Here is a 25,518-nt window from a genome sequence, read left to right on the forward strand (position 1 = left end):
TTCTTTAGAGACATGCTGCTTTTGATTCTGTACAGACTCACTTTTAGTTTTAGCTTTTTATTTGGAAATAATTTAAAATTTATAAAAGGTTTATTAAAAATTACAAGAGTCTACAAAAGGTTGTAAAAAATGATAACCTTGCACCCCGATTTACCTGTGATTGACATTTTAACACATTTGCAGTGTCTCTCTCTTCCTCCACACACATAGTTCTTTTTCTGAAAATTGGAGGAAAAGTTTTGTATATCATAGTCCTTTTCTCTAAACATTTCGGTGTACCTTTCCTAAGAATAGGGATTTTATCCTATACAACCCCATTTCAGTTATCACCTTCATAAATTTACAGGGATAAAATATTTTCATCTAATCTGCTATCCATATTCCAAATATTTAGGTTGAACTAATGACGTCTTTCATAGCACTTTTTCCCCTTCAGTGTAGGATCCAGTCTAGAGGCAATAATTGTCAGGTAACTATATAGTTTGCTTTATTCTGGAACATTTCCATAACCTTTCTTTGATTTTTTATGACCTTAAAATTTTGAAGAATATAGTGCTCTTCTTTTTGTAAAATGAACTGCCCCTTATTTTGTGGGACAGAAGTCCCTCATATTTCTTCATGATTAGATTGAGTCCCTGCATTCTCGTTTGGGATGCTGCACTGGTGGTGCGGTGTCCTTCTCAGGTACCACATTTGCAGGCACATTGTGTACATCTGTGCTTCACTGGTGACATTAATTTGATTACCCAATCGAGGTAGAATCTGATTTCTCCACCATCTAAGTATTCTATTTTCCCTTTGCAATTAACAATCAGTCAGTGAAGAGGTGCTTGGAGACCATGTTAGAATCCTGCCGCAGACCCACTTTTGATTCCAGTAGAATAGATGCCCTCCTGTGTGCATGATTTCCGGAGTATCAGGCAGACACCAAGCCTCTAGGAAAAAAGATCTCCATTCCGTGTCTGATTTACAATGTTAATAGTTTTTTTCCCCCTTTTTGGTTGAATGAGGAGTCACGTTCAGTGTAAGGAATTCTCACACATTGTCTTCCTTCTTTGGGCAATTCTCTGTCCACATGATTTTAAAAAGGGAGAGGAATTGCTGGCTCTGGTGGAAAAAAGAAGTCACAAGGAGGAGGAAAAGAAAGTGGTAGATTAGCAAGGCCAGTGCTGATAGTTATATGGGACTTAAGTGGGACCCTCCTTTATGGTTTGGTGATTTTTATATTCTCTCTTCCATCTCATTCAGGAAGAAAGCAGTATCTTTACAATAGTCTTGAATCAGTTAGCCAGTATTTGTTGAGTCCCTGTGCTGGATTCAGCCTTGTTTGGGGTGTTGAAGACTGGGATAGGAAGAAGATGAAGTTGCCCTCACTTTTTTTTTTTTGCGGTACGCGGGCCTCTCACTGTTGTGGCCTCTCCCGTTGCGGAGCACAGGCTCTGGACGCGCAGGCTCAGCAGCCATGGCTCACGGGCCCAGCCACTCCGCGGCATGTGGGATCTTCCCGGACCAGGGCACGAACCCGTGTCCCCTGCATTGGCAGGCGGACTCTCTACCACTGCACCACCAGGGAAGCCCTGCCCTCACTTTTAAGGCATTTTAAAAATTGTGGAGGAAAGAAGGCTTAGACATTGAGAAAACTTAGAGAAGCATATGAAAGAGTTCATAATCCTGAGTGTTTTAGGTGCTCTGTGAGACTGGGGAAAGGATAAGAGGTTAAGGAAAGGGAAATAAACCTAGATTTGGGGGGCAGCTAGGATTTGGATTGGTCCCAGGAGGCAGCTTGGCCATGGTCGAATCAGCACAGAGCATGAACCGGACAGAAACACTGAGGGATAGGCCGGTGCCCAGTTAGATAAGTGAGGCCAAGATTATGAAATGGTTTGTAATTGTCGGCACATCACATTATCTGACTTTTAACACACTTTACATGACTGTCCACATCAAGTTTGGGTAGCAATGGAAACCATTCAGGAAGAATTGCAAATTATACTCTCATACATAAGTAATATCCAATAGGGAAGGATGCTGTGGGGACAACAGGGAAAATTAGAGGAATGAGTTTCTTACAGAGAAAATCAAACCTGCAAGTTACTTGTTAGCAATTCAGACATTTAATTGAGTAGGGAAATGAATGACTGTTTATTCTAAAAATATGTTATTCCCTTGGATTTGTCACAGTTGGGAATATTTTTTAATGGCACTCCTCAATAATAGGAATAGGAACAGACATCTGAAATTTATACTAGTTTGGTGACATATATGAAGATGTTTATATTAGCTATCACCAAATTTTTTTGGATCAATGCTTTTTTTTTGGCTGTGCCACCCGGCTTATGGGATCTTAGTTCCATGACCAGGGATCAAACCCGGGCCTTCAGTAGTGAAATCATGGAGTCCTAACCACTGGACTGCCAAGGAATTCCCTCAGTGGGGTTCTTGATTACCTTATGAAGAAGGCAGATCTGGGTAAAATAAACTATCGAGTTCCCCATTGGTTGACAAAGCAAAGTGATGTTGAATTGACAGCGCAGAATTTTCCTAGGTCCGGGTATGTATATTTATTAAAAAGCTCCCAATGAGATTCTGTGTATTTGGGAACTACTGCCTTGGACCATTTATAAAAACCCTTATGCTCCCAGCAGGTGGGAGCCTGCAGGTTGCTTGGTAACCTAGCAAGGAAAGCTGAAGTTCGCAGGTACTTTGGACTGAGCGCTTTGCTCTGGGAAATCCCTTGTCTTAGTTTGTGTGATAGTTTAGTGGTATTTTTCTGTGAATATAGTTGCATGTTTTTAGAAAATGTAAGTATGGCCTACTTAACTACTAATTAATTAATTCAGCATATTATTCATTGTGTCCCTATGTGCCAGGGATATGATGGAAGTTAGAAAAACTCAGTTCTTGCCTCACTAATTTTATAGTCTGATGGAACGTACCATGCATTTTTTTTCTTCCTTAAGGTGCAAAATGATCTAACATTACAGAGTAATGGGAGCGAGTATTCTCCCAATGAGGTAAGTTTCCTGAAGATTAATGAAAGCTGAGGTATTTTGTGAAGACTGAATTGGAATATCTTGTACAGAAATCTATAATCTGAGACCATGATGATTCATGAGTTAATTGTATTGCAGAATCTCTGAGGGAATCTCTCATTAGCTCTCGTAGCCCGATCCGGCCCTATCCATAATTAAAGACTCATTTTATAAGACATACTTTGAAGACCAAACATGGGAACATTTTTATAGAAAACGAAGTGAAAATAGCTCATGTAGGCAACATTTGGAATGTCTCGTTATCTATAAGTGATTCAGTGTGTGGTTTCCCTATAGCTGAGACACCTGTTCAGTGTTACCTGTTTTCTCATCTCGTTGTGTTATGAAATTCTTTATCAGATGTGCCCTCTGTGAGGTGGATGTGAGTGAGTGCTTGTGTGTGTCAGTGCCTGCACCTGAACGCACGCATCTATTCGGGAGCAGAAAGGGATTGCCAGTATCACACAACTATGAACTGTTTTTATAATGAGCACATACACAACTGGACGGATCTCCCCCAAAACAACATTCTCTCGATTCTACCACTTAAAGCATTAGCAATGTGAAGATACATCAATTATCATTTTTTAGTCAGGACTTCCTCACGGCAGCAAATGCAAGGAGGTCGTGGTTTTATTATAATCCTTGATCATGGAGAGGCATGCATAGTTCTGCTCCAGTTCTTTAAAAAATGTCCTTTTCTTCTAACACCACAGATGAGAGAGAACTCCCCTGCCATCTCTCCTACCAACACCAGCACAGCTCTGTTTGGCCTGAAGCCTCGATCAGGTAAATTGAAACCTTAGCGTTCTTGCACGTGTGAACAGCTCCGGAGTTTCTCTTTAGCCTTTTAAATGCATACATTGTAGTGTGAGCAGCCTTGTCAACTCTGGTGAGTTTGAGTCCTGGCATCAGAACCCCACTACAGCGTGGGGAGGCCATATTTTCGAGCCTTGTGGTCGTGAATCACCTGTTAACGCCATGTTATCAGTAATAGATTATCTTACCTTCTTTTGAATCAGAGCAAAGAGAAAAAGATGTTGGGACGTGTAAGTGGGAAAGAAATATTCTGTTGATAAAATAGCCACCCCTTTGCCCCGGTGGTTCCTGGTACCTTGCTAAATTAAGGCTGGTGACTTTTCTGAGACACCCCTCATTTGCTCTCTGGGCCTTCGTAAGGACTGTATATTTACTCATGTGACAGGGTGGTCGTTCCAAGACTCACATGAGTGGTCAGGAGACATTTTTAAGAGCATTTCTGCTTATATTACCTACTTTATTTTAACTTAGTATATTCACAAATGTAAATTATGGCAATATGCAAAACAACTGCTGATTTTAAAAAAAGGACTATGTATAGAAAATTTTGGTTCTTCTGATTTCTCCACGTACTTAAAGTTCTAGCACTATCTACCTTCTTTTAGGTGCTTCTTTGTTTTAATATTTTTGATTCTTAAGTCTTTTGCATACACTCACTGCTAATGCTTTTCAGTAAGTGCTAAGAAAGGACTCGGACGCTTTAAGCAAAAGGTAGTAAAGAACTCATATGTTCTTGGGTTTTTTAATAAAGCATTTGGCAACAATTGAAGTTATACATGTGTATATTTTGAAAAAGGGTACCCATAGAAAAAAAACGAAGATGGTTCTTTTATAAAGGAATGTTTCTTCGTTTTTGGAGAAAGTTGATTGATGGGTAACATGTGGCCAGGTGTAATGGCTTCCTGGCATTTTGAATGGGCTGTAAGACAAAGCCATTTGAGAAGATGCTTGGGTGTGGCAAGGGTTAGGAGGTGTTTTATGGAGAACCAAATTGTGCATGAAATAGGACTCAAATGGCTGGCCTCACCATTCATGGAGCTGAGAGTATGCAGCCAGATCTGGGTTGGGCCTCCATTTCCAAGGTCTCAGATTGTGCTGGGAGGAATGGAGGCTTCCATGCCCTGAGTGATGATCTGCCAGGAATGTTCTCTATACACTGAGGACTTCATGTTGGGCTACAGACTTTCTCCTATCCCTTACAAGCACTTTTACAGAATTTAAAAATATCTTAGGGGCTTCCCTGGTGGCTCAGTGGTTGAGGGTCCACCTGCCGATGAAGGGGACACGGGTTCGTGCCCCGGTCTGGGAAGATCCCACATGCCGTGGAGTGGCTGGGCCCGTGAGCCATGGCCGCTGAGCCTGCGCGTCCGGAGCCTGTGCTCCACAACGGGAGAGGCCACAACAGTGAGAGGCCCGCGTATCGCAAACAAAACAAAACAAAACAAAACTTATAATTGAGCAAATCAAAAGTTGAATGAATCTCCAAAGAATAATATTCTTTTGAACGTGCATCTTTGCAATTTAGTTGCAGAATTGTCTCCGTGACTTTTTCAGTTCTTTTTATGGGGTCCAAACTCAACTTATCAACCTCATACCCACACTGTTGAACCATTTCAGACTCTTTGTGGTGGTGAAAAATAAATGAAGTATTTGTTCTGAATAGCAGGAAACAAAGATAATTTCCTTTCCTAGCTTCCAACCTTTCTATAATGCTGACTAACCAGTGTGGAAATTGTGCCAGTTGTAGAAAGCTTTGTGGAGTTTGGTTGTCGTAAGTAATGCTGATTTTTCTTCAGGAACATCAGTTGGCATGTTGGAACGTTACGAAACTAGCATCATGTATTGGGAATTTTAAAATTTTTATTTAGTGACTTTAAAATATTACAGTATGTATTTTTCGCATTTTCTAGAAAATAATATACCTACTAATCTTAATTGAAGATCACATGACTACAAAAGAGAGAAATTATTTTTGATTGAGTAGCTTTGGAACTTTAAAAAGTGATTTAATTTTTATTTTCAAGTTAAGTATACGAATTCATGTGATTTCTGTGTTAAAAATAAAAACAGACTGCTCAAATTAGCAAGTGGGAATAGAAACTTAGATTCTTAAAGTAGACTAATAGTTTTCTTCAAATGAAATTTTATTTTCTGTGTTTTCCTCCCAAGAAAGACAACTGTGTATATCCAAATATGCATTACTAGAATCATGTCCCTGTATTTTATTGGCCCTGCCTTATGATTGAATAAAAATTGTATAGATATTTCCTAAACATCAAAAATTACTATATGGATAGTTAGTCCAAAAGAAAAAAAGAGGTGTTATTTCATAAATGACCGATTTAGAAGTGCTTTGAATTGACTGACATCTATCGGTTAATTAGGTTTGTTGTTAAAGAGACTCTACTAGTGTCCGAAATAGGTTCTATACTGATCAGTATCTAAGACAGTATTGAGAGGTATAGCTGTGTGTCAAGGGTTGAGCAGAGTTGGCTAGATTCACTTATCAATAAAGCATGCCAGCAGACTTACAGATGTCTTTAAAGAGAAATTTTACATTACCTTGGGATAAAAATCCACCAGTGGCAAACACTGATTCTATAATAGATTTATTTCTAAATAATTGACATATTTATACATATTAAGCTTCTTCTATGTAAACAGATTTTTTGTGTGAATGATATTTGCTAAGATTGTTAGTTATTTAGGTCTTTGGTAAAGGTATCTGGTAGGTCTTTTGCTTTTTATCTGCATAATCTATGGGTACTCCTTCTTTCCACTGACATGATTCATTAGTACTCTAAGTCTGTGGGCTTGCGAACTGTTAACGATTAACGGTATTAACTGCATGCCAAGTATATGATTGATAAGTACTAACACTCAGTTTTTTATCATTCTTTTTATTCCATGCGCCATCTTTCATTCTTCTCCTATATTGTACATTTGAAATTAAATTCCATAATATGAAATTCGCTTCATTTCCATACAATCCGTATGCCATTTGTGAAATGCTGCTGCCCCTTTGGTTTTTCCTGGTCCTTGTGCAACTGTACGCGGACTGGCTCTCTCGCTCTCCTGCAGACCCAGCCCTCACTCTTCCTCCTATCTCCTTCAACAAACTTACACAGGCACAAACATGGGACAACTCTAGCTACAGTGTTCCATCTGAAGGAGACAGTGACAATGGTAGGTGGCTTTGTACCTATTCTTCGATGTGCTCATTAATAAGCCAATGAATGAATATACTGAACATTCATTTCTGTGCAGCTGAAGATAGAGTGTATATTCTCCTGCATGCCTGATATAAGAGATAATAATAGTAAACCTGGAAAGTCCAGAAAAGTGCATGTGGATTGTTCTCCGGCAGTTTATCAAACTACATTTAATTATCTTGAATATTCTGAATTTTGGAAGGACTGTACAATAATTTCTTCTCTATCCTTTCTGCTTGGGGTTTTTTCTTTTTTTTTTTTTTTGGTGTGTTTGCTTGTTTATAAAAATTGGGGGTTTGTACATTTGGATAATCTCTGCTGCTCCTGCTTCTGAACTAAATGCTTTCAGAGTTTCATCTTTTATCATCTATGCTTATTTACCATAGGAAATTTTTAAAGTAATCAAGACATACTGTGGCTGATCCAAGAGGACTGCACTGAAAATAGTTAGAAGTGAGAAATTCCTAAAAATGAAGAGAAATCACTTGCTTTTTTTTTGCAAATTATTTGCACATTTTGACTTTTGATACCTTCAGCCCTTTTGAGTGTAATTTCATCTACATGATATTTAAGAATGGTAATTTGGCTTGAGAACCAAATGTGCAAATAAGAAATTGCAGACACCTAGCTAGGAGTCATGTGGATATCGTTTAATTTCATGCCACTAAATATCTGAAGTAGCTTAAAAGATGAACATAAAATAAATATAGTTATTTAGATATACTTACCACAGACATCTGAATCTCCATACTGGTCTGTTACTTCAGATTTTAAACATTTTACTCCAAGATACCAGAAGATAAAAGTAACGTGAAATGAAATAGAGAGTATGATTTATAGGGAAGAGAAGTGATATGTGGGGTAAAACCACGATGCAAGCACAATAAGAAGATGTATTTTCTGATAATACTTATTTTTTTATCTAAGTATCAATATGTGTAATGAATAGAAACCGTATATTTAAAACATTTTCTGTGATTTCTGGTCAAAATTCAACCAAAAAATGCTTTTCCAGACTTCCTTATGTACAAGGATAATGTATATCTTGGCAGGTTAGTTACAAAAGGAATTTCATTATTTCATAGATTTCTAAAATTTTAACTGAAAACAAGTGTGATTAAACAACAACAACAGGGAAACCAAGGCCCCTTCTTATATCATCCCATTTTAAATTCTGGAAGTTGAGGAAGGCTAAATGAAAACTTTCTTGATAAACCTGTTCCTTTACTTAAAAATAAAAAGGGGAGAGAGGCATTTTTGTTTTTCAGAAAGCATGGCTATTTATGGATCTGATGTTATTTAAAGGAAATGAGCCTAGAATGAAAGATTTATGTGTGATTTGCTATTTCCTTAGGAGTGATGTCTGAAACCAAAGACTTTTTTTTTTTAAGCTGGGTAAGATCTAGACATCTTACGTAGCAGTAAGATTTCTATCTTTATGAACCAATCAAAACGAGAAAGGTGGGTCACACTGGGTCACGCTGGGTCACGCTGTTAGGTAGAGGGAGAGGTGGGGTCACACCCAGGGCTTCTAACTCTCTGATCATCTCCTCTCCATCTACAGCTTCATCTACAGCTGTTTATTGAGGGTTCTTTGTGCAAGCTACGAAGCCAGACGGCCTTCTTTTTATTGAAAGTCCTAAGATTTCCATAGAAAAATAATCATTGTGAAAATCTTTCTGAAAATAAAATAACCTGGCAATACTTCTCTGGTAGTTTTTGTTTGAGTGAAAATTCCAGGGATTCATGTGTAGCTATTATGCTGTAACACACACACACACACAAATAATAAAAGGATTGTTTTCAGTATTCATCTACCTGGGTTAATCATGTCAGATATTGGATAGTTGTTATTTCCCCCTATTTCCAATTTGTCTACAATATGCCCTGGGCAAGAGATGATTTTCTATTAATTATCTATTAATTTTCTGGCAACAGAAATCTTGGCAAATATTTGTGTAGGTTCCCAGATCTGACCTTTCAAATAGAATCTTCATTTTTTTGTGTGCTAAATATTGCCTTCGGATTTGAATACATTTTCCAGTACATTTTTTTAAATTAATGAAGAAGCACTATATGTATCCCCAAGTATATGTGCTAAGGTTGGAAGAGGAATACAGCCTACTTTTACGTTGTTCTTACCAGTTCCTCTGAAATAGTAGATCCTATTCAGTGGCCTCTCCCGGCGTTTCAAAGCTGATTACCCCAGCAGTTTTGTTTCCTCATATTTTCTCCGTTATCCAGTATCTGCAGCTATCTCACCCTGTGTAAATAAAGGGCATCATATTACCAACTCAGCCCAGCATAATGTAGCTTGCCTTTCATTTGTATTTTTATTAATTATTTTTGGTAAAGTTGGCATTTTTATACCTTGTTCACTGTCTTTATGTTAAAATTACCCTTTTATTTAAATTCCAATATTTAAGTAAAATTTAAATTTTATTTAAAAATAAACATAGCTTTCTAATATTTTGTTTCAAATATATCTCATTTCAAATTCCCTATTTTCCCTAAAACTCATTCTTCAAAGAAATAAAAAAAGGCAAACTGGCTAGAAGGTCCTTGGGAGTTTGAATTCCCACAATACCCAAAGTTCTACCTCCTGAAATGGATGGGGAAGGATGTGGATGTGTGTCTGTATGTCTTTCCACCCCTGGAGCTGGATGGGGTAGCTTCACTTCAAGTTGTTCTTAACTTGATAACTTCTCTTCTGCTCCTTTTCTTGTGCCCTCTTACTACTCTGCATCTTTCTTTCCTTTTCCCCTTCACTTTGAAATTAAAATCATTCCTATCTTCCTTTGAATTATTTTCCCTTTTTCATTTGCAGTGAATTGGTGGGTGCTAATTTATACTTAAAATTGATCTTTAAACTATCACTGGAAAGTGAATGAATGGACATATCTATCTTGGGCCAGTTTACAGACATTTTCTGGAATTGTTTTACCATAATCTTGCACTTCTAGGTATTATTTTCCCCATTACAAAAATGATGAAACTGAAGCTGTGAGATGAGAGGTGTTTCAGTGGTTCAGTATTTTGTCTTCATATTAGAATCATCTGGGCATTTTATAAACAATAGCTGCCTATACCCCACACTGCCTGTGCTGATTTATTCGGAGTAGCATGGAGTCTTCGCACTGATTATTATTATTTTACTGATTTTATGTTATGTTTAAGTAGGTGAAGACCACTGGGTTGAATAAACTGCCCAAGACCATAGAAAGCATTTTGAGGGCAGAGGATTTACGTAATTCATTTTTGGGCACCAGCGGGAATAAATGAATGCACTAATTAGATTTCTGATTTACATTAACCTGGATCTACAGTTCACGATACTTTTTCAAAGCCACCATACTGCTGCCCTTGAATTTGTATGTCTTCAACATCACACCCAGTCCAGGTTTTTAATTTCAAAGGAGAAGTTGAGAGCCAAATTCCAAAACCTCATGTGTCCACAGAGAAGAAATCTAGAGTTAAATTTAGACAACAAAGGTTAATAATATAGACTGATAATTTCTATGCAAAATTCCTTTCACTTAATAATGAAATAAGTAACATTTCAGGCAATTTTTAGAGGAGCGAGCTTTCTTTGCTTAACTGAAAGATACTTTTACAACATTTAGAAAAAGTTTCTTGTTCACATCCTTAAATATTTCCTGAGTGCCTCCTATGTGTTAGGCGTGATGCTCATTACTGTGGATACAGATCTGAAAAAGACAGACTAGATCTCTGCCTTCGTGGAACTTTTATTTCAGTCTCTAATGCATTCAGACCTGGAGACTAAGTTTTAGGAGATTTTTCATGTTAAAAAAAATTGAGATGACTGATTATCAGGGTAGGGTAATCTCTGACAAGGTATTCTCCATATAAAGTGATCTTTGAATGAGCGAATTTTTGAAACACTTGTTTGTTTATTCATCTAACAAACTGCTTTGTGGGGCAGGGGTAGAGGTTTAAATTGGAAACAAACATAAACTCTTACAGATTCCTCATGGAGAAAAGCAGACCTCTCCTGTAAGACAAAGTGAAGAGTGCCGTGAGAGACACAGATAAAGCATGTTGTACATTCACAGCTGACAGACCACTCCCAGGTCAGGGATGAAGGTGAGGGAGAGGGTGAAGGAGGAGGTAGAGATAACGGAAAAGTCAGTGGACTTGGACGTGTACCTGCAAGGACGCATTTGATATTCTGCATAAGCATATTCACCATTCCCTGCAGAGTCTTTGCTTAGAAATTTGTCTCTTCAGCTAAAGAAATTGCAAATATAAACAAATCGTCCTTTTCATTCTTTGAATGTTATCAGTATTTGATAATACAGTAATTAAACAGCTAAGCAGGACTCATTATTTCCTGCATCTTAAATCACCTATTTCCTTGTCTCTTCCTACCCCTTGTGCATGCATATGTGTGTGTACACACACACACACACACTGACACACACCCTCACTCTGCTCCCTTGCCCCTCTTTTTTTCTTCTTATTTACACAATCAGTGTGACATTTGATATGAGAGACAGTTACTAACAGGGCGGCTCTTAATATTGTCTTGCAGCCACAAGCTAAACTTTTATTCCCCTGAATTAAGTAGGGGAGTTCTTGAAACGTAGTGATATGAAATTAAGGAAGACCGGCATAATTCCTCCATAGGTCAATTTCCTGAAGTTTTGACCAGGCTGGTCACTGCATTTATTATTTAAATATGACTTGAAAGAAAGAAAAAACAAAACAACTGTGGATAAAATAATCAGAGCTACCATATGGTCCTATTAAAATTATTCTGTCATAACAAACTTACGTGCTCTGTAGATTTATTATTAAATAGTTCATTTTAAATTCTAATATATTCTACAATAATTAATCTATTTAGAAAACTAGTAGTATTATAGTCAGGTTTCCAGTAATTTTATGTACATTTGAAGTATTCAGCTTAAAGATAATGGTTCACATATGTTTTAACACTTTTTGACCGCTTACCTTCATAAAGCAAATACCCGAGCATGCATTTTGTATTTTTTGAGACGTATGGGAGTTTAAGATGAAAAGCAATGCCAGGAAATTAAAGCCCAGATACCATTGAATTATCTTGGTGTCTTACACAGGGCTCTAACAGGGTATAGATACTTGAAGAGTGTGCTGTTAGCCAAAAGTTCACGGTTAATTTAACTTCCTGATAGCTTCGTATTCAGAATGAAATCTGCCAGTAAAAACATACTGAAAATATTAAACATGTAGTATTAGATAAGATTTCCCCCAGAAAAAAAGGGAAAGGAAAATAAAACCTCCAAAGAAAACAGTAGATTTGTTTAAACGGTTCTGGGGCTCCCCTTGCTGGCCAGTGTGTGTGTTACTCAGCTAAGTCCACATTCCTTGACTTTTTTTGGTAAATTCGGTTGACTTTTTCTTTGGTGGTGTGGATTATTTCTAGACTTTACATTTTAATATACATCTCTTCTGGTCACTATGTTTAAATGGGTAGATTTTTTTGGTTGGTCTCAATATGGTGCAAAGGCAAATTTAATGCATTTCCAGTTTCTTCCGTGCTTCTTCTTTTGTCAAATTCTTCCTCGTTTCCCTTTGCTCTGTGAACTTCTCATCTCTCCCTGCTGGTTGGTCAACCCTACTTCCTTTGCCTGCGTTGCCTTTGTTTTTGAAACAATTGGTCTCGCTTCCTGTGGGGTTTGGTTTTTGTAGGTCTTGGTGACAAGACTTTGGCTCTTCCTTAGGTGGCTTGAGGCAGAAGCCCAGGCCCCAGGCTGACTTCTCTCTGAGGTTCCAGAAGGTGTTAACATATACAATAGATCATTCCCTTGCTCCATTAACTTCTGTAAGTCACGGATTTCTTAAGATGTGTCAACTTTCTGGTCCTCTGTAGAGCACCAGAGGGCTGATTCAGATATCCGAGAACTGATTTAGAAAGAAAATACTGAAATGTGAGAAGTGTAGTGCAAGACACTTATTAAAGTGTTTTGGTTCAAAGATACAAATTGAGGTTAAAACGACATAGTTGGGTGAATATGGGATAATTGATTATATGGTAGACTCCAGTTGTTTTTATTCAAAGTATATTTGTAAACCATATTTCATTAAAAAACAAATAAATTGAAATGCTTTTAAAGTGGTTCATAGCAAATATTTGGCAGAATAGAATAAGCGTTACATAATCTTCTTATTCTACATCATTGAAGATTCGGTAATTGAAACTCCTAGAATTACAGTATGTCAGTGCAGCCTTCTACGTGGTATTGATTTTTAAAATTGGAGTTCTCTGCCCCAAATTTTCTGAAGTGCCCCCCTCATTTGTCCCCCTCGCCCCCAATCTGAAAATCTATGGGACATGGGGAACCAACTACAGCTCTTAACCGTTCTTTGCCCCCTCTGGTGTGCATGGAAAGTTGACAGTCTTAATAAGATAAGAATCTCAAGGAAGAAAAAGATTCAAGTTTAAATTCGCCCTGGGCTTTGTATCCTAATAAAAATTGCCATAATCACTCTGCCCGTACATAGCATATTTTGTACCTTCTCTGTTAGTCTTTAAAAGATGTTATCCTTCAAAGGTTGAGAGCATTCCTTTTCTCTGCAGCCAGGGCCTTAACTCCTTCCAGAGTTGCCACTGTGAGTCGCCGTTTCTGGAGGTTGTAATTTTAAGGACCTGCAGCCAGAGATGATCTCTTAAAACTGTCTCCCATCTTGCCAGCTTTTCTAAAAGGAGTCTGTGGTCATCTCTGAAGAGCTGACTTTTGGGATGTGCTGTCAGTGACATGATAGAAGGCAGAATTTTTCCCTCCACACTCAGATACCTATCTGAGTGGATAGTGTGTTTCATCACTTAGTTCCTAACCCAGGCTGATGAAAAACCTCAGCCAACAGAATCCTTAACCTGTGCTTGTTTGTAACCTGTAAAGCAATTCTGTCTTATTAGCTGAAACAAAGTATCCAAATTTAATGAAAGGATTGTGAAACCTGGAGTGTAGATGAAAACTTGGAATAAAAGCAGTGGAAAAAAGAGAGAAGGGGTCTGGAATGGTGCCAAGGATGACCAATCCCTTTCCTGGATTCAACTGATGGTTTGTCCACACAAACCAGAATAATTGAATACATAATCTTCTCTAGCATATTCGAATCAAGCTTTTCATGTGAAGTCAGGATTTATTGTTCTGTGAGTGGTGAATGAATTATTTGGGATAAATAAACTATTTGATTTAAATATGAGCAGCCCTATACGGCATCCTGTACTAGGCGCTCCATAAAGGCTTTTTTCCCTTTCTGTTACAGTGTTTCTTAGACCACAGAGAAATTTGGAATCTATAGACCCACAGTTTACAATTCGGCGGAAAATGGAGCAGATGAGAGAAGAAAAAGAACTGGTGGAACAGCTCCGAGAGGTACCGGGAAACATTGTATAACTGAATAATTCTTTCCAGAATTGAAGCAGCCTTCTGTATTTTTAAAAAGTAGACATTGGGGACTTCCCTGGTGGTCCAATGGTTAAGACTTCACCTTCCAATACAAAGGGTGTGGGTTCAATCCCTGGTTGGGGAGCTAAGATCCCACATGCCTCGTGGCCCAAAAAACAAAACACAAAACAGAAGGAATATTGTAACAAATTTAATAAAGACTTTAAAAATGGTCCACATCAAAAAAATCTTTGAATAAAAAAGTAGACTTTGAAGCACTGCAAACTGAATATCTAGTTTCAAATCTAGCCAGCTCACTGTTTGATATTGGACAAGTCACTTAACATCCCTGAGTTTGAGTCTTTTCATGTATTAAAAACAATAGTTCCCATCTACCTTCATGGGATTTTATGAGAAATATATGAGATAATGCAAGTAGAAATACTTAATACCTATGTATAAAAGCTAGTATTATTTCAGTTCTGGTATGCTTTAAAAAATGCACTGTTATTAATTTACTTAATAATATGCCATGAATTTAAAGATATTTATAGTTAGCCTTACTACGTACCCCAAACCGGCCAGAATTTTCGAATGTCGTAATAGGCAAACCATTTGAGTTCCTACCAAGGGTGAAGTCTCGTGCTGGGTGCCAGGGAAGATTTCAAGCTTGGTGATGGCAGGGACCATGGCTGTCTTATTCCTTGTTGTGTTTCTATCCCCAGCACAGCTCCTAGTGGGAACTGTGTATGTATTTTTCTACCCTCATGGTCTTTGTGTCTAGTTAGGAGGATCGTATGTAAATATGTGGAAGATCGAACAGCAGGACAAGGGTCAGTCACCAAAGAACACATTGGTATTAGTTATTAAAGGCAGTACATCATGAATCACTACATAAGTTCTTTATATTTAAAGAGAAGTATCATAGCCGTGAACTAGACGAATATAAGAAGCTTCTTGAGGAGGTAGATTTTATACTACATCTTCTCCTTTCACTAGCAAATGATTATTGACTGCTCTCTGTGCCAGGCTGTATAGTCTAGGTGACAGACAGAGAAAAGAACAAAAAGGTCCCTGCTGCATGAAGCCTGTAGTCTATTGAGAAGACAGAGTAAGTAAGAAGGAAACAAATAAATACACAATTTCAGATAGCAGTGAGTTCTACAAATGAGCAGTGAATCCTATAATTAAAATTAAAGCTGAATTAAGGCAGGTCAGAATCTTTGTTGTTGCAGATGATACTTTATATACGGTTTAGCACATAGTCAGGAGGAAAGAAAAAAAAACCCAGAAACCTCTTACCACCACTTTAAGCCACTGTGGTTGACTCAGCATTCATATAGGGCAAGTCAGTCCTCTGTCATTTGCCTAGAATATTTGGATGTGCCGGAAACTTGGGAGGTGAACTTTCGGAGATATGTAAAAATAAGATCAGAAGTTGAGCTATGCCTCTCAAAGAGTGATATAATTTTCTCTTAAAGCCTGGGTCATATTGATAGCTTATGTTTTAATTTAGAGATGTAAAATTAGAGACTGAAAGCATGCTTGCATCACATGGGCGTCACATGGGCTCTCTAGTTGTGGCGTGTGGAGGTGTCTGTACAAGACAGTTCTGAAAGAGAATTATGCAACACTGTTACATGCACTGATTTTCAAGTGCTTCACTTATTGCAGATCTCCCAATAAAGGCATCCTTGCTTACGCTGTTATCCATTTACAAGGAGCTTCTGCTGTAAAGCAGAACTTTGTATTTGAAGTTTTAAAAACCGATCTATCTACTTCTGCTTCTGAGAAGATAGAGTTGATGTACTTTTCCCCATTCATCCCACTAAGTACAACTAAAACCCCTGGTGATTATATATAAAATAAGCATAGAATCACTCTGAAAAGTGGAGAGAATAATTCAGACTAGCTGGGCTCCTTGGGACTAGGAATGACAGTGGTGGTGAGTCCAGTGGGATTTCTTTTTTGCTTTATCTTTCTCAGACTTGAAGGTGAAGTAGTTAGAAACCGGAAATGCTAATGGATACAAATTAAGAAAAAAAAGTCCTAATGAAAGCTTGCTTACTTTAGTCAAAGGACCAGAAGAGGGGCAGCCTAGGGAGAGAGAAAATTTTTAGACATTAAAGGCTCTACTCCAGCTAAACACTGCAGAAAACCCGTGGTCCCACCCCTACCCATGCCTGCAAAGATGGCGTAGGCAGCTAGACTTTAACCTCTGCTGGGATGGTATCAGAGAAGGCCACATTGGGAGCCAGGAATTTCATTCCCATGAGCTAAGAATGATCCCGTCCCCTCCCATAGTATCAGTGGAGCCCACATGGGGAGCCTGGATTTCCACACCCACACCAGTCACTGACAGCAAGTGGGAATCTGCATTTACACAGCAGTAACAAGGTGGTAGCCTCCCTTTCCCTGCCAGAGCCGTGTCCAAAAAAGCCAGCTAGAACAGAAAGTTTAAATAGGATCCAGAGTCTCATAATACCAGAAATGTCCAGGTTTCAACCAAAAAAATTACTCATTCTACCAAGAACCAGAACGAATGTGAAAAGATAATCAACAGATGACAACACTGTTGTGGCAGAGATGTTACCATCTGACAGAGATTTTATACTGTTCATGATAGAAATACTTCCACAAGCAATTACGAACACAGGTGAAACAAAGAAAAAAATAGAATGCCTCTGCAAAGGAATAAAAAATCTTAGCAGAGGCTTCCCTGGTGGCGCAGTGGTTGAGAGTCCGCCTGCTGATGCAGGGGACGCGGGTTCGTGCCCCGGTCCGGGAAGATCCCACATGCCACGGAGCACCTGGGCTCGTGAGCCATGGCCGCTGAGCCTGTGCGTCCGGAACCTGTGCTCCGCAACGGGAGAGGCCACAACAGGGAGAGGCCCACGTAACGCAAAAAAAAAATCTTAGCAGAGAAATAGAAGGCATAAAGAAGGACCAATGGAAATTTAGAACTGCAGAATACATTATCCAAAAGAAGAAGCCCAGGGGGTGGGCTCAACAGCAGAATGGAGGTAACAGAGGAAAGAATCAGTGAACTGGAAGAAAGAACAACAGGGATTACCTAATCTGAGTAGCAGAGAGAAGACAAACTGAAAATAAATGAGCAGAGAACCCCAGGGACCTGTGGGCGTGTAACAGATGATACACATTCATGTCATGGGGGTCCTGGAAGGAGAGGAGAAGGGGAGTAGGGCCAAAGAGGTACTGGGGGTGGGAGGGAAGTGGGTGTGGCTGGTAAAACAGCATTGTGAGAGATCCTTGTGGTGATGGGCGTGTTCTATCAACGCCAGTGTCCCGATTGTGAAGTTGTAGTATATATTTTTGAAGGTTGTTACCTTAGAGGGAAACTGGGTAAAGCGTACATGAGATCTCTCTGTATTACTTCTTATAACTCCATATGAATTTATAATTATCTCAAAGTGTTTAATTTTTTAAAAAGGGAGAAAAATTGATTTTTGAACTAAAACATGGTCTTAGAGAAAAGCATCTCTTAATCCCTTTTCTGCCCCTTGCAGTCTGTCTGAACCAGTTGGATTTTAATTTATTTTTGTTTATTTTATTTTATTTATTTTTTATTGAAGTATAATTGACTTAAAATATGATTTTAGTTTCAGGTGTACTACATAGTGATGTGATATTTTTACACATGGCACAACGATCCCTATGGATTTGGCTTTTATTGTTCAACTCAGTCTGGTTTTCTATTTTCATTGCTAAGTCTGAGGCAATGTTGAACTTAAGAAGTCCGTTTTTTCTTTTTTGGCTGTCTCGGGTCTTCGTCGAGGCACATGGGATCTTCACTGTGGCATGTGGGATCTTTGGTTGCGTCACATGGGCTTCTCTCTAGTTGTGGCGTGTGGGTTTTCTCTTCTGTAGTTGTGGCGTGGGGTCCAGAGCACATGGGCTCTGTAGTTTGTGGCACTCGGGCTCTCTAGTTGAGGTGCGCGAGCTCAGTAGTTGTGGTGCGTGGGCTTAGTTGCCCCGCGGCATGTAGGATCTTAGTTCCCTGACCAGGGATCGAACCCACGTCCCCTGCATTGGAGGGCGGATTCTTTCCCACTGGACCACCAGGGAAGTCCCAAGGAGCCCATTCTTTTAAAAATTCAACTAATTAAAAATTTTAGACACAACTGAATTTTTTTTCTACAGAGGGATTTTTATTTTAATATCTTTTGAAAAGGTTGAAATCATGTCAGTGTTTTTCCACGTGTTCTTATCCTTCTCCATAATGAAACTTAAGTCTCAGTTCATAAATACCCATAACTGTATTTTACCCTCAGTTGCCTGAGAGCAATTGGCTTCCTTCTGATTCCTTCCCAGAGCATCGAGATGAGACTCAAGGTCAGCCTGCACGAAGACCTGGGGGCTGCCCTCATGGATGGCGTCGTCCTCTGCCATCTAGTCAACCACATCCGCCCACGATCCGTTGCAAGCATCCATGTCCCCTCACCAGCAGTCGTAAGTAACACCATATAAAGGGAAACTAACTCTTACATCAAACAAACTCCTTTGGGACAGTATTGCTGGTTAAAGATACCGATGGGATCTCCAGGACCCTCCTCAAATGCTCTGCTGGGCCCCAAACAACTAGAAGAGCAGAAAAGGAATAGCATTTCTGAATGAAGCAACATTTTCACTGTAAAAAGGGAAAATATTTAAAGTAAGTATGTAAATGACAGAAAAGGAACTTACTTCAAATATAAAGCAAAACACGTTAAAGAAACGCTTGGGGTGCTGACTTTAAGACTGTACAAAGATTCATTCCTCACAAGGAATTATTTAAACAGTGAGAAGTCTTTTGGGGAAACTTCTTTTGGTTGATGAGTTCTCTTCTAAATGGAAACTCTTTCCTCTATTAATTATTGAGGATTTTAGGATAGCTCTGAAAAGATGTGGATTCTGTATAAAATATCATTAGTAACTTGTCAGGCCAGAGGTTGGTCAGCTGGTCATTAATTCAACAATTCCTTGATCACTAGCTGTGCTCAGGGGTAGGTTGGAGATACCAGGGAAACTGGGGAAAGATGAAAGAGACCGAGCTAGATGCCATTAGTCCCTAAAAATCCTCGTCTCCATGTGGGGGAGATAAAGCAGGCACTGGCATCCTTTTCCTATAATCATGGACCATATTACCATCCAGAAGAGAGCTATGGAGTCATGTTATGGTCATTCAGATGAGGGAGGGGGAATCAAAGATAAGCTGCTCTTTGAAGCCTACGTAGGGTTCAGACAAGTAGAGAAAACCTCTATCCATACTATTTACTATTAGGTGAAGCAGAAGAGTTTAGGGGCTAAGAATGTAGGGGTTGGATTCCAATTTCACATCTATATAATCCATACGAATTGGGGAAAGTTATTCAACCTTTCTTGAACTTGATTGGCTCTTCTCTGTCATGGAACTGCTCCCATGAGGATGAAATGAGGGCCTACATGTGATATAAATGTGAATGCAAGCCATTGTGATCGTTAGTGTTTTTGAACAGATTTTTCAAAAGCCAGGGCCCCCAACCTCAAGGCACAGTGTTCATAAAATATCATAGGAAGAGTCTGTGGAGTGAAAGCCTCACGTGAAGCCCCACCCCCCGCCCAGGAAAGCATCGTAGTGGCATTATTTTTCTTAGTTTCTTTTCTCTTGGCAGCAGGAAAAATTAGCTGATGATCGCATTTCAACTGTCAGTTTTCTTTCTATACAGTTGAATATATTTTTCCCTTCAAAAGACTGACCACTTTTTTGCCTCAGAAAACACAGGAAAAAAACCCCAAAACAAAACAATTTGTCTTCTGATTCAAATCTGCTTTATCTGCCTTAGTTTGGGCAGTAAATTCTGTCCTATAATCGAATATGAAAAAGTTTTAAAGTCCAAACTGCTGTTAAGTTGTTAGAGCTGTGTACCAGATTCTCATTCAGTATTTTTCCCCAACTTATAAGAAAGAAAGTACGATTCCTCAGCCTCCAATTTAAATATACAGTTATTGTGTTATAAGGTATGAGGACACTATGAATCATGTTATCTACACACATTTGTATATTTGATCAATTCTTCAGGAAAAAAATGCTACATTCTTTGGTTGTCACCTTTTATCTTTTACAAATAAAAAAATTTAATTGAAAATATAATGGGAATAATGCTTGATCGGAGAAAATGGAAAAATGCAGGAGGAAAATATATCATGTTCTATCCCGCCACCCAAAGACAACCACTGTTTACATTTTGGCTTTTATGCTGCTAACATTCCTTCTACATGTAAGTTGTTTTTTGAATTGTGAGCTTCTCATATATACTATTTAGTAGTTTTTAAAATGTATGAAAACCTGAGTATTTCCCCAGGTCATTAAAACTCTTCATAAATATCCCTTTTAACAACTGTGAAGTATTTTAGCTTATGTTATTATATTGTAGTTTTCCTTTCTAGAAATGTTTCTAAATGTCCGCTTCTCAGAAATTCCTCTCTGAGCATCTTGAGCTCCCATTGACCAGACCCAGCCACGGCGTAGCGGTAGAGCCCGCTTCCATCTCCAGTCTGTGTAACATTGCCTTACAAACACTGTCCACGCCTGTGTTTGCACAAGTTGCTCACTCTAACCTAGAAGGCTGCTCCCCACCCTGCCTCTAAATCTCCTCGCCTTGCAGCATCACCAGCTTTCTAATAAAACCGATTGCTTTGGCGAGAAAGAGAGTCATTGGCCTGGTGAATTTAACCCTTCATATAGAAATATATTTGCTGATGGGAAAAGGTGATGTTTATGGTGTACTTTTAAGTAAACTAAAGCAGGTTACACAACAGTATGATCTCATAAAAACTGTGTGTGTGTGTGTATGTGTGTATCCACACATATACATTCACATACATGTGCAGAAAATCTTGCACATGTGTATATACATATATACACGTATGCAGAAATTCTACATATAAACACATATCTATGTGTATATATGCACGTCTTTGTGTACACACACAGTGTCTAGAAGAATATAATCCAAAATATTAACAGCTCTTTAGGTGAATGTTTCTGGATAATTTTTTATTGTCTTCTGTTTGCTTATGTATTATTTTTCCCCAGTAAACGTGTAGTACTTCTGCCATTTAGAAAGTTTAAAATTTAACCTGTTATTACAAGTATTTCTCTTAGTAATTCTTTATTTCTGAATATTTGCATTCATAGCCTAAACTTAGCATGGCCAAATGCAGAAGAAACGTGGAAAACTTTCTGGAAGCATGCCGAAAATTAGGAGTACCAGAGGTAATGTCAAACTTAGTTCCAGTAACTATGTTTGAGTAAAGATTTTACTTAATATATGTGTTTGAACCTATTGAATAGATATACACCTTTGTCCATCCTTTTTCATCTCAATCTTTCTTGAGGAATAATGTTGAGTAAGTTATATAAAATTTTAGTTTAAATTACTCTATTGCAGTGAAATTAAAATGGCTTAAAATGGTATGGTCAATTCTGAAGAAAAGGGGAATATAATTTTTTTAAGGTTTTGAAATAAATACAAAATTCCAAATTAAAAAAAAAATTTAGCTGGCTTGATTCTCTTCTCAAAGAGCAGAAATTGCTGAAGCTTCAGTGAGCCTTCTGTGGGTTACATAGGGTAGAATTTTGGAGGTAATGAGTAATGATTTTTCCCTATCCAAAGCTCTTAAGCACAGTAGACCTGTAGCTGACCACTGATTTGTTGATTTGCACTCCTTGTAGGTTTGGGGTATGTAGTTCAAAATAATAAGCATTGAAAATATTATAATTATTGTTACTATTATCATTAATCACAACCATTCATAATAACAGTGTTTGTGTGTTGCTTTATAGTTTGTTAACTGTTTGTATTTACATTTTCCCCTTTAGTCCACTGTAGACCCAATTGGCAATTCCTTGTAGCCAGCCCAGCAATGATTTGCTACTTTTTCTTTCTCCCAAGCTAAGCCCCAGCCTTAGCCTCAGCCAGATAAGATAGCTGATTTGGGTCTTCTGACGACTTTCCTATCAGTAACATAAAATGATTTCTTAGGGAGATAAAAGACAGTTCACTCAGAATTTGGGGATAAGTTGACAAGCTTTTCATCATTGTGATAAAGGGAAATAGACAGAAACTACATTTCTTAAAATTTTCTTCTGTCTTTTCTAATGTTCCAGGAATAAAGTAACTACAAACTCTATCATGAGATACTGTTTTTGAGTATATGAAGGAATTACATTTTCATGTAGTTCTGCTAATTGATAGGAGTTAGTTATTGGAATTGAGTAAGGCTTTTTCCCCCTCCCTCCCTCCCTCTCTCCCTTCGTTCCTTCCTTCCTTCCTTCCTTCCTTCCTTCCTATTTTTCAGCTTGGTGACATTTGAAGGTGAGAGTTAAGTGGTGGGCTTCTAATCTTATTTGAGGAAAAGGAGAGATTTATTAAAACATCTTTAAGTCAAAACTGTACCAATTAAAAGAAGCTTTCAAATTCGTTTTTAAATAGAGTATAATCTTTATATAAGGTACTAAATGTCTTTATGATCAATCCACATGTCTTTCAGCAATGTTAATCTGTGTGTCTGTATTGTATGTATGCATTTTACTATTGCCCGTACATTTCTTGGCTTCAGGTGTTTGTGAAATTCTCATGCGCCTACCATTTTTAATGATTTGATTCTGTCATGGGTTAATAAGTGTGTGTGAATCAAAATGATCACACCAAGTTTCAGATTGTAAATTATTTGTGTCTGTACTCAAAAACGCTGATGAGTTAGGACCAATCCCCTGTGATATTTTAAAACTCATCATTTTTCTTGGCTTACGATGACACAAAATGACGTGGAAATGCCCTTAATCATTTATTGTGAGTAAAGATTGGTGATTGTGATTTCCTTCTAAAGTGAGGCAAAGGAAATTAAATTAGCATCAAAATGCAGAGAAAATTTTATCATAATATCTGAATTATGCCCCTGGCACTAATAGGCAACTGATCATTCCGGAGACAATTGAATTACAAGAAGTAAATCATCTTTTTTGCCAGTGTTCCAACTTAACTATGCTTAGTAAGAAATAGATCACTAAGGCTATTTTTGAAAAGATTTTTAAGATTTGAGGTGATTTTCAAGTTTGCATTGTGTATGTGTGTGATTGTGTGTACATCTATATCCATCCTGATGGATAATCCAGTAGCATCTTACTGGTGACTAGAGTTACATTAAGTTCATTGTTACTAGAAAAAATCTGTTCGTCGGTTAGCAGTTGAACTTCTTTAATGAGATATGTTAAAGGAAGGGAGGAATATTCTAGTGGAAAACCAGAAATTGCAATTGGAGTGCAGCTGGCAAAACTTGCTATATATACTCAAAGGAACGTGCTTTCATCTCTTGGAATAAATGAGTCATAAATTGTTGGAAATGAGGAAATGTTTTCATCTAGTAAAGCGATACTAAGTTGGGGGAGGGGTGGAAATAACCCTTTCTTCCACTGCTTAAGATGGTTGATGATTTGAGTATATATGTGGCACATTGCAATTCTAGTTGCAGGAACTCTCCCCTTGCAGTCAGACATTTTAAAAGCCTGGCACTTAAAAGCGGAGGACCTTTAACGTTACATTTTCTTTTTTTGCTTCAAGCTTAATATTTAGGTAACAAAATACTCACTGATTTCCTGGGAGCTTAGTGAATTCCTCCTAATTTGCAAGCTTGCCCTGCTTTCTTCTCCATCCCTAACTTATCTACATACACAGACCGATAAGTCACAGAGATCTGGAATTCTGTATTATTTTAAGCTAAATAGCTAACTGACAATGATAAATCATCCTGTAGAGACTGAGAAGTCGCAGCTGTGCTCTCAGCCCGAGTTTGTTGCCCTTTGTAACAGAATCACAGTTTGAAACTACAACCCAAAGTCAGGGTTGGCAGCTTACTCAGTTTTATCAGGTTCATCTGGGTGGAATGTGGTCACTGAGCAAATGATGACATATAAATTAATACGATAGGAAGGAAGCGATTTAAAAATTGTTCCAGTTGTTATAGTTTTTATTATATTTTCTCTAGAAGTCCCCAGGTACCTGCCTCAGGGGTGGTCAAGGTTCATGAAGCATTTTATTGTGTGCCCGGTGGAGTGGCTTCCCTATAAATGTGGCTTCTTCGAATTGGGTGCATTCAGAACTGCACACAGTGTAAGCGCCCTAGTTTATTTGCAGAAGGTCGGAGTAGGCACCAAGAGTAGATGGATACGGCGACTCTAGACCTCTGTCTGTTATTCCTGACATTTGGATGAGGCTACATCTATACCTTTCTTAGTCCAGGGGCACAGACAGGACTTGGCAGTCAACGCCACCTATAGAAAGGAGTTGACATCACAGAAAGAAGTCGGCGTTGGGTTTCTGGAGAAATTCTGTTAGGGCGACAGCAGGCGTATTTGCTATCATCTGTGAGGGATCCTGGGAAGAGGTAGAGGTTTGCTGATGAGAATACCAAGGGCAGATGCTGAAAAACAAATCGGAAATGCCGCCCCCCACCCCGCCCCGGCCCCAGCAAGTTCCTTTTCCGGTGGCAGAGTTAATATCTCTTCAGGTAGTTATTTCAGCCTGGGTCACTTCTGCTGCCCATTTCCAGTGCCTTGGGGTTTTTTGTTTTTGATTTTGTTTTTCTGTTTGGGGCCAGTTCTTCAACTACTGGGACAGATTGAGTGACTGCCACCTGGAAGGAGAGGCGTGAGGGCGAGTGCGGAGGATCTGTGAGCAGAGCGCGGGACACGGGGTTTGGGGTGAATTAGCCGCACCTGTGCTGTTAACTGGTTATGTGCCCTGAGGCAAGCCTATTAAAGCCTGGAGCCGTGAACCACTCGCCGGGAGCTTCTTGCAGCTGTATCATCTTCTCAAATGCTCACGGTTGAGGCTCGGAGGCCAATATTTTATTACCAGGCTCTGAGGAAAACGAGGCCCAGAGACATTACACAATTTCCTAAGCTCACGCCCGCAGTTGGGAGGCAGCAGAGCCGGCGTTCGAACCCCGGTCCGTCCGCGTCCAGCGCCTGCCTTCTTTCCGGCACACGCAGGGGCTCTCTGCGTCCGAGTTCCCTGCTCT

The 25,518-nt window shown here is 38.8% G+C and overlaps 1 protein-coding gene across 3 annotated transcripts in view; it reads left to right on the forward strand.

The window, feature by feature from the left end:
* The window catches only part of LRCH1 (leucine rich repeats and calponin homology domain containing 1), a 187,279-nt gene that overhangs the window by 147,705 nt on the left and 14,056 nt on the right, over positions 1-25,518 (forward strand). For all 3 annotated transcript variants that reach the window (XM_024755377.1, XM_024755375.1, XM_024755376.1), the window contains exons 14-18: positions 2,961-3,014; positions 3,749-3,821; positions 14,336-14,445; positions 18,790-18,927; positions 21,635-21,712. In XM_024755377.1, coding sequence (XP_024611145.1) covers positions 2,961-3,014; positions 3,749-3,821; positions 14,336-14,445; positions 18,790-18,927; positions 21,635-21,712 — 453 coding nt within the window. The remainder of the gene's footprint in view (positions 1-2,960; positions 3,015-3,748; positions 3,822-14,335; positions 14,446-18,789; positions 18,928-21,634; positions 21,713-25,518) is intronic.

This window comes from Neophocaena asiaeorientalis, unplaced genomic scaffold, assembly GCF_003031525.2.
Source record: "Neophocaena asiaeorientalis asiaeorientalis breed wild unplaced genomic scaffold, Neophocaena_asiaeorientalis_V1.1 scaffold59, whole genome shotgun sequence".
In the NCBI taxonomy this organism is placed as follows: Eukaryota; Metazoa; Chordata; class Mammalia; order Artiodactyla; family Phocoenidae; genus Neophocaena; species Neophocaena asiaeorientalis.